The sequence below is a fragment of the Pseudoliparis swirei genome, chromosome 11 (genome assembly GCF_029220125.1).
Source record: "Pseudoliparis swirei isolate HS2019 ecotype Mariana Trench chromosome 11, NWPU_hadal_v1, whole genome shotgun sequence".
NCBI classification, from domain to species: Eukaryota; Metazoa; Chordata; class Actinopteri; order Perciformes; family Liparidae; genus Pseudoliparis; species Pseudoliparis swirei.
In genome coordinates, this window is record NC_079398.1 from 24,411,226 (window position 1) to 24,428,633 (window position 17,408).

The 17,408-nt window shown below is 43.1% G+C and overlaps 1 protein-coding gene across 4 annotated transcripts; it reads right to left on the reverse strand.

Annotated features, from left to right (window-relative positions):
- Positions 1-7,923: 7,923 nt before the first annotated feature.
- Positions 7,924-16,301, reverse strand: fut9a (fucosyltransferase 9a). 4 transcript variants are annotated; one of them, XM_056427261.1, is made up of 4 exons: positions 15,664-16,301; positions 13,623-14,940; positions 12,493-12,734; positions 7,924-11,632 (listed from the first exon to the last, which is right to left on the reverse strand). In XM_056427261.1, exon 4 carries the CDS (start codon positions 11,622-11,624, stop codon positions 10,542-10,544), a length of 1,083 nt encoding a protein of 360 aa, XP_056283236.1. In that variant the 5' UTR covers positions 11,625-11,632; positions 12,493-12,734; positions 13,623-14,940; positions 15,664-16,301; the 3' UTR covers positions 7,924-10,541. The 4 variants fall into 4 exon arrangements, with proteins under 4 accessions (XP_056283236.1, XP_056283234.1, XP_056283235.1 ...); XM_056427259.1 differs by lacking the exon at positions 13,623-14,940; XM_056427260.1 differs by having other exon boundaries at positions 14,257-16,301.
- Positions 16,302-17,408: the final 1,107 nt, after the last annotated feature.

Genomic DNA, 17,408 nt, shown 5'->3' on the forward strand with positions numbered 1-17,408 from the left:
GTTGCCAGGGGGCTAACATCTGCCCTTAGGCCTTCAGAATCAACATTGAAGGCGCTGGTAGCTTCAAGTGAATGGGAATGACGATGTTGTGTCAACCAATCAGCTTTAGAGTTGGCTCCTCTAGGCCTTCTAGAAGGCCCCGGAAGCGGCACAGGAGCCAGCTAGCAGGCGGAGTGCTGCAGGTCTTTTGATTGGATTACCAATATTGAGAGGCGGGGTCTATGGGCAGGTAGATGCAAAACCTCAGAACTAGGAAACTGAATTTGATAAAGGAATTAATTTGCGGACTACAAAGCTGTTTTTCAACCCACAATGGCGGAAGGAGGAGAAGATGTCGATTTGGTCGAGCATATACTTGGAATCTGCTTTGTGCGACAATGCCCTGTTTAGTGAACAAACGACTTCTGCTTCTTTTCTCCGTCCCGATGCATTCTGCAGCGGGCGAGACGGAGAGCCGAGAGAAATGACATGCTGTTGTGTAGATACGATCAACATCAGACGGCTGTTTAGTTTAATAAATGAACAAAGACGTGCTATAGAGAAAATGACGGGGGCGGGCCAATTTTTTTTTATGTCATGCGATCTACCAATACTACGCCGTGATCGAGGTATTGAGCCCTGGTCTAGAGCCATGGCATCATAATGATAGTAATAAGAGGTGGATTAATTCGGGTGGGACTGTGTAGGACCTCACTGAAGGCCCAGGCCCCAGGCCCACGGCCCGCCACTGCTGTATAGATGTATAAATGAAAGGAAACTGAGAGCCATACAAGGGGAGGGGTGGGATGGGGAAAAGTTTGTGTCATGTTTTTGTTTTGTTTTGTCTTTTTTTGTTACCTTCGCATTGAAAATGCGGAAGGTTATGTTTTGATCGCCGTGTATATATTTATTTATTTGTATGCGTGTTCCTCGCACAACAAAAAAAGTTTTAAACCGAATCGCATGAAATTTGGTGGGATGATTGGTTATTATCCGGGGACCATTTGATTAGATTGTGGGATCGATCGGGTCAAAGGTCAAGGTCAAGGTCATGAAAAAGGTCAACATCTTGAATCACATGAAATTAGGTGGGATGATTGGTTATTATCCGGGGACCATTTGATTAGACTTTGGGATTGATCGGGTCAAAGGTCAAGGTCATGAAAAGGTCAACATCTTCTTTTTAACATCGGTCAATTTATATCCAATTGGCATGCAACTAATGCCAACATGTTCATAATTCAATGCCCAATCTTGTGATATGCGAAGGTATGCGCTCTACCGAGTACCCGTTCTAGTTTTCTCCTTATTTTCATCTTATGATGTTAAAAAAAAAACATCATCCTTGTGTGGTGTTTCTACAAGGTTATATATTTGTGTATTTTCTTTTTGTAAAATAATATTTTCAGGATAACAAACTGTAAATGCTATTTCACTACAAATATCCTGTAAAAAAATGTTAATAAAAATAAATCTTAAAAAACACACAAACACTGGCTTAGAGATTGGGTCAATCTCACACAAATGCAAAACCGTACCATTTGATTGCACTGTTATTTACAATAAATTTATTTAGAAATAAAATGCCTCGGATTGCTACCCGTGTATGTTTGGCCGAGTGAATTCACCGTTTTAAGTGTCAGAAATGATGCCTGAAACATTACAACAATCATCAGACAGTCGATTACTTGCATGTGAACCCTGGAACATGTGCTCATATCAGGTTTCCAAAAGGATCAGGGGGGCGGACATCTTCATAAAAATAGCCCGAGGAGACCACCACGGGCCTAATCCCTCGTATACACACAGGAAGGTCAGTGGCAGGGATGAGGCCGAGAGGAATGCAACTCTGTCTCCGTGAACTCTGTCTTTTCTCTTCATTAACTTCAGTGCCACTCCTTGTAGAGTAACTCATCTCTTGTGAATAAATAACATTAAAAATCCATTTTTAGATCAGCACAATATGTTGGAACAGAGGTCTGCATTATGTAGATGGTATCCACAAACCTCTGAGGAATAATGTCAGACTGTGTTTTGTGTTTCTCTTCCAGCCGCGTGGTATGAAAGGCGTTAGCCACAAAATAACCGTATCATGTCAGGAATCAGGTGCAGGAAACATTTCCGAATTTTGAAATCATGCCATCTTTCAGGTTTTAACTTGTATGTAAGTAGGTGGATCCGTCGGATTACAGAGAGTCATCTGCTGCTCTGGATTAAATTACCGCTGTATTGTACCCTTGCTCCCTACTGGGGTCCAGATCAGTGGCTGTAAATCTCATGCAGCCTGCAGACCTTAAATAAACCCACAAGCTGTAGGGCAAATATAGTCGTTGCCTCTTAACCCTCCTGTTGCCTTAGGGTCAATTTGACCCCATTCAATGTTTAACCCTCTGACATATTTTACCCTCGGGGTCAATTTGACCCCAGCAATTAAAACCTCCAGAAAATTATTAGAATTAATATTGTTTCCCAAGTTTAAGTGTGAGGTACTTTATGTTTGTTTGTTGACTACCTAAATAGCCCTTTAAATATATAAAAAAGTTGATATTTCTTATATGTTTGACACAGTGAAAAACAGCCTGGGGTCAAATTGACCCCAAGGAACACCGACATTAAACATTGAATGGGGTCAAATTGACCCGAAAGGTAACAGAAGGGTTAAAAAGCTTCGGGTCAAAGAAAAGCACTGTGTTTCACCAAGATGCAACCCATATATATATATATAAGTTAAAGATACCCTGTGAATAGAACTCTTTGAATATATTTTGTATTAGAGATCTCTTTGTGTTCCATGGTTGTTTTGTATTTTTTTTGTGTCCTTATTTATAATTATTTTCTTGATTTAACATTTTTATTTGTGTGTTTCCTTATGGCCCTTCTTGGCCAGATGCATGGTTCATTTTTACTTTATTTTTATTTATTTTTATGTTTTATTATTATTATTATCCATTCTTCCTTTTGAAGGTTGTATTTCTGTAAAAACACCGAAATAAAATATCAAGTATAATTTTTTTTTTTAAAGCTTCGTGTCGTTGTTGCTTTGGTGGCGGATGCACATCATGTCCGTCATCGTGTGACTTCACAACGGGGTGGAGGTGACCTACATTCACCAGCGAGCAAACACTCTCATCAATATAATACTAAAGTCAGGAAAAATAAATTGCATGTCGAGAGAGGGTCTTATTCACTGGATATTAAAGCAGAGATGACTGTCCATCGTCTTTGTCAGTGTTATTATGTATTTGTTCGCGCACTGCTCGGTTTTGCATCCGACAGACAACAGGTGCTGGTCTTTGTCTCTCGGATTATGAACCTCTACACCTCACAGTGCCAACTCTGCGGAGCAAAAAGCTCGCTGATCTAGCATATTCCTTTTTGCCTGCTTAATCCTCTGAAGTCAACTAGTGAGCAGCTGCCAACATATTTTGTATGCGACCTGTCAAGCCCCAATAAATAGGCCTTTATTTGACCTGAACTCGGGTGTCCTCTTATCTTGATGCATTCAGTCTTTACAATAAGGTGCCAGTGGTTGTTTTCCCCCTCTAAACCAAATGATCTCACAGAAGAAGAGAAGCATTTCCTTTGGTGGCTCCTTTGAGGTGGCGACTTGTTGTAGAGTGAGACAGATCAACGCGACACAGTTGCATCTCTCCGAAGCACAAAAGCCTCGCCGCTCCGGAGTTGACAGCTGGTTGGCATGGTGACGACAGCATAAGTGGGATCCATTAGGTCGAGACGAGGGGCAGCTCTTGTAGTTAATGAGATGACTCACACAAACCTGGCCCTTTGAGCGGGCCTCTGCACTCTCCTGCGACATGGAGCGCTCGCTTTCAACGCAGCGTTTTCCTCCGAACAGGATAGCCGCCGAGGGGGTCGCCGGGGGGCGAGGAGATACAACGACGACCACAATCTCACAAAACCGTACACCCCTTCGGGGAGGCCCTGTGAGCCGCCGCCGACTCCTGCGCCCCCAGCCCAGTTCTCACCAAAATGAGTCATGGTATGAGTGGGTGACAAGCCCTGTCACACAGCCAGACATATGATCTCCGCTGCGAAAGAGAAGAAGAAGTTGTCTCCTCCTAGGAATGCACAACCCATTAAAATGTTCTCCAGTTCGATCCATCGCCTTCTCCCAGCCCACAGATGTCCTGGTGTTTGGATGAACGGTGTGTAGACAAAGTCAGAGCATAAAACATACCTGATAAGACACCTATATAAGACATTGATGCCTAGAATTTTGAATGTATTATTCACAGCCGACAAAAACGGAGATAGCTGAAATCGAAAATCTAACATATCTGCTACAGGAAAAAATTAATTTTTCAGAGGCCCAAAGTACTTCCCAAAAATAGCATAATCCTCAGTGCCTTGAACTGCAACACTTCAAGAGTGCAGCACAAATAAACATGTTCCATATTATTTGACACATCCAAAATGCGCAGCGATCTGCTTCAATTCAAAACACGTAAATGATAAAGAAAATAGATTTTTTTTTCTTTTTCTGGCATTATCAAAGAACGGATGTTACTTTTTTTGGGAGGTTGTATAATATTATGTCTGAAAACAGCATTGACTCAAATTTCATCTTTTAGGCTGATGACGAATACGCGAGCAAACGTTTACCTTCTCACACACCCAGTCGACACGGAGCAACATTAGTATTCATGGAGCGCTGCAGGGATGGAATATGTAAGCCAACCCCAGGAACCCAGTTAGCAAAATCCAAAATAGGAATTTAATGGGATTTTGTTAACCACAGACATAAAAAAACACATTGACTTTAAGAAGTTTGGATTGGAAGTGCAAAGATGCTCGCTCATTTCCGGGTTTTTGGATTTCTGCAGAATTCTATTTCAAGTAATATTTTTGTCCACCTGATAAATGTCAGGTCCAATATTCATTCTCTCTTAGCTCTATTTTGGTCTCCTCCCACTCATGAAGGCAATATCTTAGCAATTTTAGCAATATAGTTTCTAACTTCGTCTGTCTGCATTTTGGTTTTAGATTGTCTTCACTGAAATCAGCTGCTGGAGCAACCCAACACAAAGCCATGAAAGTGGATACGCTGGAACAAAACAGTAAAGTTGCAGACCGAAAACCCCAAACAACGAGCTGAAAGATGCAAGAGACCCTTTACAGCCTGCAGCAACAACATGGTGCGCATGCATGCCGGCCGCGGAAGTGTTCATCCAGACGAGTTAGCAAGCTTTAGACATTTATTTATAACTGTTACCAGCATCAAAATATCTGCTTGTTGTGTTTGTGACAATTAAAGAATAGCAGGTTTGGACTAAATGCAGAAGAACCCTGATGACCAGGAGCATTAGAACAGGAAGTCAAAAGCTGGACTTTTCTCACACTAGTCGAGCCGATGAACTGACGATGAAACAGGAGAAGCACACGGGCTGAATACTACATCACAAGAGGAGCAGGGGGACGGGGACGGCAGTGTGTTTCAGTTGGAGGAGTTACCGTGTCGACTGGTGACTTTCAGTCGATTGCTTTTGTGGTTGCGAGAAAATAAACAATGGATAAAAGATGGATGATCATTTAAAATTGATTGAAGGCTTATCCGAGGGCGCCCACACATACTATTCTTGTTCGCAAAACTTGCCGACCGAGCAACCGGAACTCATAGAGCTGAGAGTCAGCTGGTGAAAACAAAACACCTCTATGACTGCACGCTGTTGACGTGTTGGAGGTCAACATGTGTCAAAGATTTAGGTTGCATTCGCCGTCTTTGATGCTTAATGCTGTTGCATATGTTAGGTTGTAATAGTTTATTTTGATAACATGTGCAGAGGTCTTATGCTTTAAATTAATACATATAGAAAGATATTATAATAGGAAATATTAGGGAGAATATTGATATTGTTATTAATGTATTAGATAGATAGATAGATAGATAGATATGTACTTTATTAATCCCCAAGGGGAAATTTGTCGTAGCAGTAGCAGCACACATGAATAAAAAATAAAAAATAAAATATAAAAACAGGGATGAAAGATATAGAAGCATACAAAGCAAAATATAAAATAAAATATATATGTATATATACAACATATATGCATACACAATACACAATACTAATGACAATTAAACTAAATATAAAAACACCAAATATAGACAGTGTGCAAAATGCAAAGTGTGTGTATGTGTGTAGTGTAAATGAAAATGAAATGTGTGTATGTGTAGTGTAAATAAATGAATGTGTGAAGTGCAGATCAACATCGTGTAAATATGAAGTTATTATTGTAGTTATTGCACTATGATCTGGCAAGAGGTGATCTGTTGTAGAGCCTCATAGCCGTCGGCAGGTTCTCCTGTATCTGTCCTTGTGGCAGCGGAGCGTGAGGAGACGTCTGGAGAAAGTCCTCCTCTGTCCCTGTAGGAGGTGGTGGAGAGGGTGGTCCGGGTGGTCCGGGTGGTCCAATATGGACACAAGTTTCTTCAACGTCCTCCTCTCCACCACCTGTTCCAGGTGCTCCAGCTGGCAGCCGATGATGGAGCCAGCCTTCCTAACCAGTTTGTTGAGATGGCCGGTGTCACCGGCTCCGATGCTGCTTATGAAGCATAGGGGTAATGTTTACTCTATGCAAATGGAAATGGAAATAATTAATGTATGTTCATGAGAGTGACTATGTTAGTATTTCAGATTGTCGAAGCCGGTTGAAATCCGTGAAGTGACTTACAATAATAGACGGGACTTTTATTGTGAAAATACTTGACCGGAAGTGGCGTTTTGACCCGGGGTTCAGTGACATTCGACCCCTTCATCGTTCTAGCGGGACTTTGAACCGATCACTAGGTGTTAAAGGCTGGACTCACCTTGGAGAGTGAGGATCGGCTGTTTTTGAGACTAAGACTCTGTGGATTGGAGAGAGCGCTCTCTTCCCACGGGACCCGAAGGCTGGAGGAGCCGGACGATGAGGACCACGATCGTGAGGCCTTGAATGTTTGTTTTACACTTCCTGCCATTAAATGTTGAGAACTTAATTCACGCGCGTCCGGAAGCCTGTTTTCCATCATTTGCGAAGTGCCCAGTTTCAGTGGATCCTGATCCATACTGTAGCCTGACGGGCCGTCTGCAGCCTCGTTGAGCTCAGGGGAGCTGCAGGGAGTTTGTGGGTTTGTCCTAACGAGACGCTCAACGTCTGAGACGCTGTCTTAAATTCTGAAAGCTGGACGTACATCGTGCTGCTGCCACCTGAACTTTCACATTAATCCCAAACTGACATCAGTGGATTATTTACACCGCCGGTCCCGCCAACACACACATTTGTCACACCCGTTGAGCAGAGGCCGAACACACAGATGAATCATCTCTGTGTGGTGGAGGAGACGACTGAAAATACCAGAGTGCTCGCGAGGGTACGGGGTAACTAGCAACACGCAGAGGGTTGAGGCGTAACCAACACAACACACTCTCCTCTCTCATCAATCACTTATCAAGGCTTTCGCACAGCTATTTTTACCTCTGCCTGCATTACATGGCACACTGTGGGCTTTAGAATGGAAATTGTATTCGATATAGATGCAATAATACTATATTAGGTTAGGATGGCATCCTATAAATGTTTATAAGCAAGTCACTTGTGTAACTGGATGGACTCTAACTTTTTAATTGGTGTTAAAAAGACGGAAGTACTACAATTTTAAGGCGATTTAAAATGTAGCTAATTGACCTGACTAATTAGTTGTGAGTTAGAATAGAAGATTAATTCCATTGTCAAGCAAACTGTATGAGAGTGGTGTCAACTTTCTCATGTTTAACTTGGCTAGAAGGAAAATACATGTATTTCCCAACATGTCCGACTTTAAGGGGAGGAAACAACAACTGATTCTGTTTCTTTGTTGTTAAAATGGTTTCAGTGTCAGACTTCAGAGGTTTGTCGTCATTTCTTCATCAGCAGTCTGTTGAGAAATAAATCTGCATGCCCAACTCATGTTTCCTCATTTGTCCATAACTTTATTTTCTTTGACACTATCAGACATTTACAGTTAAAACACAACATTTGGCAAAACACAACAATTTGGCAAAAAACTGATTGATTCACTGATTAGTTCAGTGAACTGGCAGAAAATGAGCATTTCTGTTGAAATCGTCACGTTCAACCACACAAAGATTTCATCCCACTGGGTGGTCAGTGTTTTTAAGGACCAGCGCCAGGTCGGACAGAACCCAGAGACATCCCGACTCATAATGCTGTGACGCTCACAGGCTCGGACGGGACGGAGCAGCCACAGCTCCTCCTGTTTGTTTTGTGCAAAATAAAATAGAGGAGGAGAGAGACAGACAGCACGAAGGAGAAAAAAGAAAGTTTGTTCGTTTAAGTCACCAACCACAGTGGACAAGAAACCTTTGTTTTCACACATGAGATCGGACCCGACAATACGAAACTTCATTGTTAATCTACGCGACGGCCGAGTCGTGGATGACGGTTTCAGAACTCACGACGGCTCCATCGACAGACGGCCAGCAGTGACTCAACTCCACGTGACCAACCTCTGCTGCGTTTTGGTCATTCCTTGAGGATTACCGCCGAGTCACAAGAAGAAGAAAAAGTTGGTGTCAAGTTTCCTTTCCTTGATGAAAACATCCACTTTAACACTAAAACCATTGTTGACTCCGGTAATCCTTTCCAAGCGTCACTCCCCCTTCACCTCCACTCAAAGCCTTTCAAAGTCACATTCACCGCCTCACAACCCTTGCATCTTATAAAGAGATCTTTATAACAATGAAAATATGTACAACACGTTGTTTCTTTTCCCCATAAATGCAAACAAATGTTTGAGCTCAGTCCTTTGCACATACAGCAATGATCGGTGTCAGTTGGCTGGTTTGATCCAGACGATGATTCGGTTCACTACAAGGTTTATATACAGCTTTTACTATGGCGTTTGGAACCATATCCCATAAGAAAAATAATTAGATTCCTCCTAGTTTACATCAATGGTCCCTTTGACAGTGAAGAAATATCAAAATGATAATAACCTGAAACATGTTGGAGTACTTTGACCAAAAAGACGCCGGCTCATCTTGCATAAAATGTTGACGTGGTTTTGCACAGTTCTTTCTGTCAAAACAAAACCGTGACGTCAATAGCTGCTGAGTGCTGTTGAGATGCATTGTTCAGTGGATGAGATGTGCCGATGTTTAAAAGTGATGCGGTATCTACAGATGTTGATGCATTTCTCTGGCGTGATCTTGAGCGGTGTACGGTTGGCAGACAGCGCTGTAAACAGGAGTGCAAAGAAAAACACAAAAACATCCAGAAAAAGAAAAATATCTTTCACATGCAACCTCGAACTGCCCCACACACCACATCGCGACGATGGGATGATTCAAAGGTAGCAATACGGATAATCTGGCAGTCATCTTTAACTTTTCTCTTCAAAGAAACGGGTACCAAACAGTCCCCAGACACGCGGGCCGATCCCACCCGATCGTATTTCATCCTGATTCACGCCCGCTTCCCACATGCGGGAACATCTGCTTGACGTCGTGAAAACGATCGGCGTGAATATTTAATGTCACATTGAAGGATGTCAGGACAGTATGCACAGCAAAATAGTTTCAGTAATTAATGTTGTGCTCTTTCCCAACACTTTATTCAATTCAAAATTACAAATCAAATCAGGATGCAACACAATGAGGTGTCGTGCTGCAGCACAGGGGCTCTGTGCTGCGCCAGCATCCCCCATGCAGGACTTAGACACATCACATGTGACAGTGAACAATTCACAACACGATTAAAATAGTAACCTCCCTCTCACGAGCGGTTACGGCTGCTGTCGGGGACAACCGGGTAACGATCACCATATGCCATCGACAACCACACAGCGTCCGTCCGTCTCACTGTACATATGTAAAGATAGGTCGCGGTTGGATCAGCAGCGCAAATGCAAACTCACAAAATGATGGGAAATAAAATGACAGCTACACATTTCCAAAAATACTTAATATGTACATGACACAATTAACTACTTTCACATTTGAGTTCAGCAAACACTGCATAGGTGACTGCCTCACTAGCACATATGAGATTGTTTTTACTTATCATATTACCTTACTTGAATAAATATTAGATAAATATTATGTCAATCTTCTTCTGCAGTCAACACTATTCTAATGTCTGCTTAATGAAAAGGGGATATAAAAAAAACAGCAACTCTGCATCATGACATCCATACAACTAAGCATCCATACAAAAAAATAGAACGCACATATAAAAAGAATAGCAGCAAATGTTGTCATGTTAAGCAAAACATGGACTGAACTGACAGTAACAAATGTTGTGCATTGTTAATTATTTAAAAAATAATTAAGACATGATTAATGCAAAAGGCAAAGTAAGGCTTGGCAAAATTGACTTGCTAATAATTAAAAATAATTAAAAAAACAAGACGATGTCTCACTGGGCCACTGAATCGATAACAAATACATAATTTCGGGAGCTGTGGAGACGACGATGAAGAGCCTTCATGTTAACCGACGGACAACAACGACTTAAAGCACGGCCTTCGACTCAAAACAAGCACTGCATAGCCCTTCCCAGTCCTACTCCCCCCAGTACCACTTGTCAAGGTTATTGAATGCCTTGTACTCTTTGTGCCGACGCAGGTAATCACAAGCCAGGCATGTGTGCTCTGCCCAGAAATAGGACTTCTTTACTTTAAAGTGTCGCCTCCACTCAAAGTACCTGAGGTACATTTCCTCGTTCTTGTCCAAGAGCAGCAGGTAATCGGCCAGCTCCTTGGGCGAGGTGAAGTCGTCCACGTGGATGAAGGCGTCCCCTTGGATAAAGTTCTCGTAGTTCTGCCTCGGCGGGCCCAGAACCACTGGCACTGAGCCCACGGACAGCGGGTTGAACAGTTTTTCAGTGATGTAGTCCTTGTGGATGGAGTTCTCAAAAGCCAGGTAGAACTTGCAGCCGGCGATGGTGGGGAAGTAGTCCTGGTCCGAGATGTACTCCCCGAAGGCTTGTCCGTACGCGTGAACCTCGATGTGTTTGTACAGCTCATTGTAGTATTTCACCCGCACGTGGTCCTGGTTCCAGTTGCTCACAATCCAGCAGATCAGCTTGTTTTTGCTGGGCGGGACAAAGTCCTCCTCGCCCTCCGCCGCTACAATGGACCCGTAAGGCACTTCGATGTCAGCATCCTGACGGTAATTGAGAGTCAGGTTGAACAGGTTCTCGATCCCAGGCAGCTGGGAGGAGTGCGACGGCGACTCCAAGTTCATCCATATCCACTTCTGGAAGGATGGTCGCTGGAGCGGCGGCAGGTTGGACAGGTCGGTGCAGATGTCTCTGTGATGGATGATGATCCCATCCGACTTGTTGTAGAGGTTCCTGTCCGCTGTGATTAAGCAGCCTTCGATGTTGAAGAGGGAGCTGCACACGCCCAGGTCGTAGGTTTGTCCGAAGGGCCACAGCCAGATCAGCAAGGTGGTCACGTTTCTATCACTCTTGTTGGAGAAGAGGTTCTTGAGCCGATCTGTGGACACTGTCGACTCTACAGGACCCGACAACCAGCTGGTGGATGGTTTAAAATACATCAAACACAGAGTCACAAAGCATCCCAGAATGAAAGTGCCGAGCAGAAGGGGTCGTAGGATTCTGTGAAAAGGTGCAGATGGCATACTCTGTCCTGGAACCACAGAAGAAGAAGAAGAAGAAGAAGAAGAAGAAGAAGAAGAAGTTAAGTCTTTGTAAAGGAGTCAACATCCAGACTATTCATTGCATTTTACCACCATGTATTTATTTTATGCATTTAAATTGACTCTAAACATTGTTTGTGCCTCGATTAAATACATTTGGCTTGTGACATCTACATGTGAACAACATGTTAGATAGATAGATAGATAGATACTTTATTAATCCCCAAGGGGAAATTTGTCGTCACAGTAGCAGCACCAATAAACTAAACACACGAGAATAAAATATAAATATAAAAAACAGAGATAAAAGATATAGATGTATACAAGTAAAATATAAAATGAAGTATATATATATATGTATATAAAATGAAACATCTATGTATATATATATACACACACACAAATATAATACAATGACTGTGCAAAGTATCCAAAGTAAAATATAAAATACAAAATAAAATATATATGTATATATATATATATATACACAACATATATGCATACACAATATAATACTATTGACTGCAGTGTAAAATTAAATTAAATATAGACAGTGTGCAAAATGCAAAGTGTGTATATGTGTGTAGTGTAAATGAAATGTGTGAAGTGCAGATCAACATAGTGTAAATATGAATGTGTACAGTGGTAATAATTATTATGTTATTATTACAGTTATTGCACTAGGATCTGGCAAGAGGTGATCTGTTATAGAGCCGATGTTTTCTTTCTTGCGATAATCTTTGAGCATGCACCATATATTATATAATAATAATAATAATAATAATAATCATTTATTTTATATAGCGCTTATATGTATTCATAAAGACAAGTGTGTCGCCTCAATACAAACCTGGTGGATTTGACCGAATGCTGAAATCCAAGCAAGAGTAGAGGTTTTGGGAATCTTAGGGAGCGATTCCTACATTGGGTCGCCGGTGGGATCAATCTTCTTTGTGATTCACGGCTCATAGACCAACAACAAGGTCACGGCTAGGAGATGCCCCTTTGCTCTCACGCAGATTAACAATGATCCTGAATGATCTAATGAGGTGCGTTTGATCCTGAATGCACAGGTCTTCTTAATGACGCCTCCTTTACGGGAGCAGAGAGAGAGAATCAGAGAGAATACATTAGGGCTGAAGAGACTGAACCATCGGCACAGGAAAAGCACGCAGATCATACGCAATCAACATGCAGAGAAGAGCTTCATCTCCACAAATACATCGAGTAGATTAGCTGGAAAATGAAATGAAAACACCAAAGTTATTGCAAAAGTGTCTGTTCAATCATGGATGTTATTTCAAATGTGTTCGTTAAGCATGGATTTAAGCTTCCAGCTGGTATTCGTTTTTGTGTGTGTGGCATATTCTCTGTATGGTAAGAGAATGCTGCCATCATAAGGCTGAGGAGAGTACAAAGCAGTGGCGGCTGGTGAATTTTTTTTGGGGGGGGGGGGCGCAGTTTAAATATCACTCAACAATGAGAAGAAAAGAGGTTTTGAGTAGAATATTGTAAAAAACAAAGCTTTATTTCAAGAACACAGCGTGCTCAACACGGTCCAACAACAACTATCAACACACTGTGACTTTAGCATGAGAGGTTCAGAGCAGCTTTAAGGAACATTGGGTTGGGTTTCAGAGGTTTGCAAAATAAAAGAGTTTCACCCTCACATGAAAGAGGTTCAGAATAGAGTCAGAAAGAGATCACATGTTACATTGGGTGACAGAGCAGACCCACTACTGTAAAGACAAGTAGCCTCCTCTCTTTAAAGTGGTCACTTTACTCTCTGGTTAAAGTCATCATGTCTGTAACCTGTTTCCATTATTCTTGAGGGAATGAGTCTGTTTTTCAGAACTTCTTCATTGTGTTTCGATGCAGTTCGGTCTCCTTCTGCTGACTGTAAACAGGGTTAGCTTCAGGCTGTTAGCGAGTTAGCTCCATGCTCTTAGCTAGATAACTGCGGTAAGATTCGTGCTTTACACTTGTCTGCAGCTCTTTAGATCCCTCCCCCCGTTGTAGTCCAGAGAGTTTCAGTCCCTTTGGAACAACAGACAGGGGAAATTAAACAGCGCATTACTCACTGAGCTCCAGCTAACAGCTCCGTTAGCTACCTGCTCGTAGCTCCGTGGAGCTCTCTGGCTGAGGGAACGATACGTCTCTGATCTGCCGAATAGTCCAGTCACGTGAAATAATAAAACGATGTCATTGGCCAGGGCGCACATTTTTGTGCCCCAAGATTCCCGTTTCATCCTCCAATGAGAAGCCGTCCTTGCCGAAACGACTGAAATATTTTCTCGATGCCGCACACACACGTTAGATCGCCTCTAAAAAGGGGAGGGGCTTCTCTCCGTGATAATGGCGATATATTATATATTTTCACATTAACTTAAGTGGTTGTTGACAGGTTGACGGTCTCCCACACACAGTTAGCGCGTCAACACGGTATATTTACTATTTAAATGATTTGGCATATGTTTTTTGACAGGATGTTTTTTTTCTTCTTTTCTTTTTCATCTACACATTTTAAGAGGGGCGGCGCCCTAGCGCCCCCTATGGACGAACCGCCACTGGTACAAAGACCCCCGACCCTCCAGCTCTCTGGGGCTCTACACACCTGCATGTTGCTTGAAGAGGCAGACAAATACCTCGTATGCATCACTGAAGCAGAGTCACCACCTGCTCCAGCACGACATGTCCTCGAATCATTGGTCCAACATGTCACATAGGGGAAAGAGATTGACTTCATGTATGACAGCACCCTTTTCCCCCCAGATGTGACTTAGATACACATATCTGCCCCCAAAGGCCACATGCACTACAGCCAGATGAGTGTTTCCCTTTTAAAGGCTTCAGTATCAATACATTTCCATGTCGGCAAATCCTCTTCCACAGCTGTAACGTGCTTCCCGGGAGCAGCAGTGAGACGCTCTTTGCTCGACAGTATGCAGTCCATGCATACCATGCTGTTAAATATATTAAGCGCATTATGGATTGGGAAAGGCTGAAGTGTGCGGTAGTACAGAGAACAATCAGGCCTATTAGATATGCAGTGTGTGATGAGGTTATTATTGTCTCCATGGTGACTGAGGATGCTGAGGTCACAGAGGGTATGGCTCACACGGTTATTATTGTCCTCTCTTCTTTGCATCTCCGCAGAAACAACTGAGTCCTGACGGAGACTCGAGCATCCATTCAGACTTTGAATAACATAACTGGCGTTTTGTCAAATGCACTGTGATGTATTTAGGACAGAGCGCCGCATGGGTGAGAAGTCTGCAGCGAGGCTACTTTGGAATGACTGGAGAGGGGCAGAAAAAAAACACATCCACAGATTGAACATCATCAGTCACCGAGATGCATCACATGGTGTGTTTTAATAACAGTTAGGCTAAAGGGCAAAAGGGGAGCACTGGTGTCCTGCAAAATGACATTTCCCCCGCTATTCTCACTCTGATTTATGTCTATTCTGTCACGAGGACATTGATTATAGAAGGACACTCCATCCCAGGTGAGAATGAATTTCCAGCCACCGAGCACTGAAGGTCATTTTAAAACGTGATGCTGTGGTCGCTGCTTAAAATGGTTGTCTTTAGGCGTGACTTGTGCATCGATGAGGGTGAGAATGTTGAGAGAGTCACGAGAATATTTCGTGGGTTGCCTAACACGGCACCCTTTTGCGCACCGACAACGCGCAGAATATAAATAATAGCGTGGAGGATGCTGCTGACAAATGTAGCCTCCAGTCTGAGCTCTGCGAACACAGCTGGGAGTGAATCACATTCAATGGAGAGAGAAGAAGAAAACAACATCAAGCACGAACTGTCCAAATGCATTGATGTGTTCAAAATAATTAACGATGTATACATATGCACCCCGGTGAAAATGGGAACGCGCCGGTCAGTCAATGCACGAGACACCATTTCTAATTAGCTGGCGAGGATTTGCCGTGAACAGCAGGTACCTCTCACACCGAGGGCTGCAGGGATGGAGAGGAGGAAAACAAGCCGTGCATTTCACTCACCATCTCGACAGGCGTGAGTCAAAATAGACCTGCCTTCTCATTTCCTCCAGAGGTCCGTGCGCTTTTCAAAGACACCTTGCAACATACGGGAGATGCGGATGCGTTTGGAATAGAAAGTCGCGCCCGTCCGCCGTGTATGCAGGAATGGGTCCGGAGGAGCCCGCATCCATCGTCTTGATCCAGAACAAAATCAAAGATACCTACAGTAGCAGCGTGTGCTAAATCCTCCTCCCCGCTGCTGCGGCTGCGGCTGCACACCGACGCAGAGAATGATGGCTGCAACAACAACAAAAGAAGACAAAAAAGAGAGAGAAACAAAAAAGAGAAGAGTAATTGGCTGCTATCTCGTCACTCTGCCCACTGAATGCACGGCTCGCTGCGAGGACGCCATGTCTGCCCGGGGATGCGATGCGATGTGGGATCATTCTACGCCGGCTGCCCATGCGCTACCTCGCTGTTTACCGTCAATGCAGCTGCAGGCTGTGGCGGAGCTCTAGTGTGTGTGTGTGTGTGTGTGTGTGTGTGTGTGTGTGTGTGTGTGTGTGTGTGTGTGCGTGTGAGTGTGTGTGTGTGTGATGCTGAGATTCTATGAGGGGCCGTGAGGGACATTATTCAGAATACCCTCTCACACACACAACTGAAATGCTCTCACACACACTACTGAAATGCTCTCACACACACACACTACTGAAATGCTCTCATACACACAAGTGAAATGCTCTCACACACACTAGTGAAATGCTCTCACACACACTACTGAAATGCTCTCACACACAAGTGAAATGCTCTCACACACAAGTGAAATGCTCTCACACACTATTGAAATGCTCTCACACACACTAGTGAAATGCTCTCACACACACTACTGAAATGCTCTCATACACACAAGTGAAATGCTCTCACACACACAAGTGAAATGCTCTCACACACTATTGAAATGCTCTCATACACACAAGTGAAATGCTCTCACACACACAAGTGAAATGCTCTCACACACTATTGAAATGCTCTCACACACACTAGTGAAATGCTCTCACACACACTACTGAAAAACGATATGCTCACACACACAACTGAAAATCTCTCACACATACTATAGTGAAAAGCTCTCATACACACATATGAAAATTTCACTTGAAACGGAAGGCATTTCACTTGAAACGGAAGGTGCAGTGTTGCCAGGTCCGCGGTTTTCGCGCGGCCTTGGGCAACTTTTGAAGTGTTGCCGCGGGTTGAATTTTGTGTCCGCTGGTTCGGGTAGACCTATTTTGCATGCAAATTACATGTATATCTTTCAATAAAAATCCATATTTTAAATGAAATAATTTATGTATACCCAAATCCTACCATAAACTGCTTTTAATGCTGGCATACTAAACATTTGGTGTTACTTTGTAGATATTACAATACATTTGGCAATGATAGTAATGCTGTTGGACTTTAAAAGCAGTGTATATGGTTTGGCACGGGCATATTTTGAGTTCTGATATTGGGCTGGTTTTTGGGCTGGTTTTATTGGCCATTGGGCTGGTTTTGTCACACAGACCTGGCAACCCTGGGAAGGTGTTTCAGTTGAAACGGAAGGTGATCAAGGATGGAGAGAGGGCGAGTGCAATCACTGGCACCGACAACTCACTGGCACCTCACTGGCACCTCACTGGCAACTCACTGGCACCTCACTGGCACCTCAGTGGCAAGTCTGTGGCAAGTGCCACAGACTTGCATAGATAATGTATTTTTTTAGA

Bases quoted from the DNA above. Each gene is read 5' to 3' on its own strand.
- fut9a (XM_056427259.1), bottom strand. From the start codon at position 11,624: ATGCCATCTGCACCTTTTCACAGAATCCTACGACCCCTTCTGCTCGGC.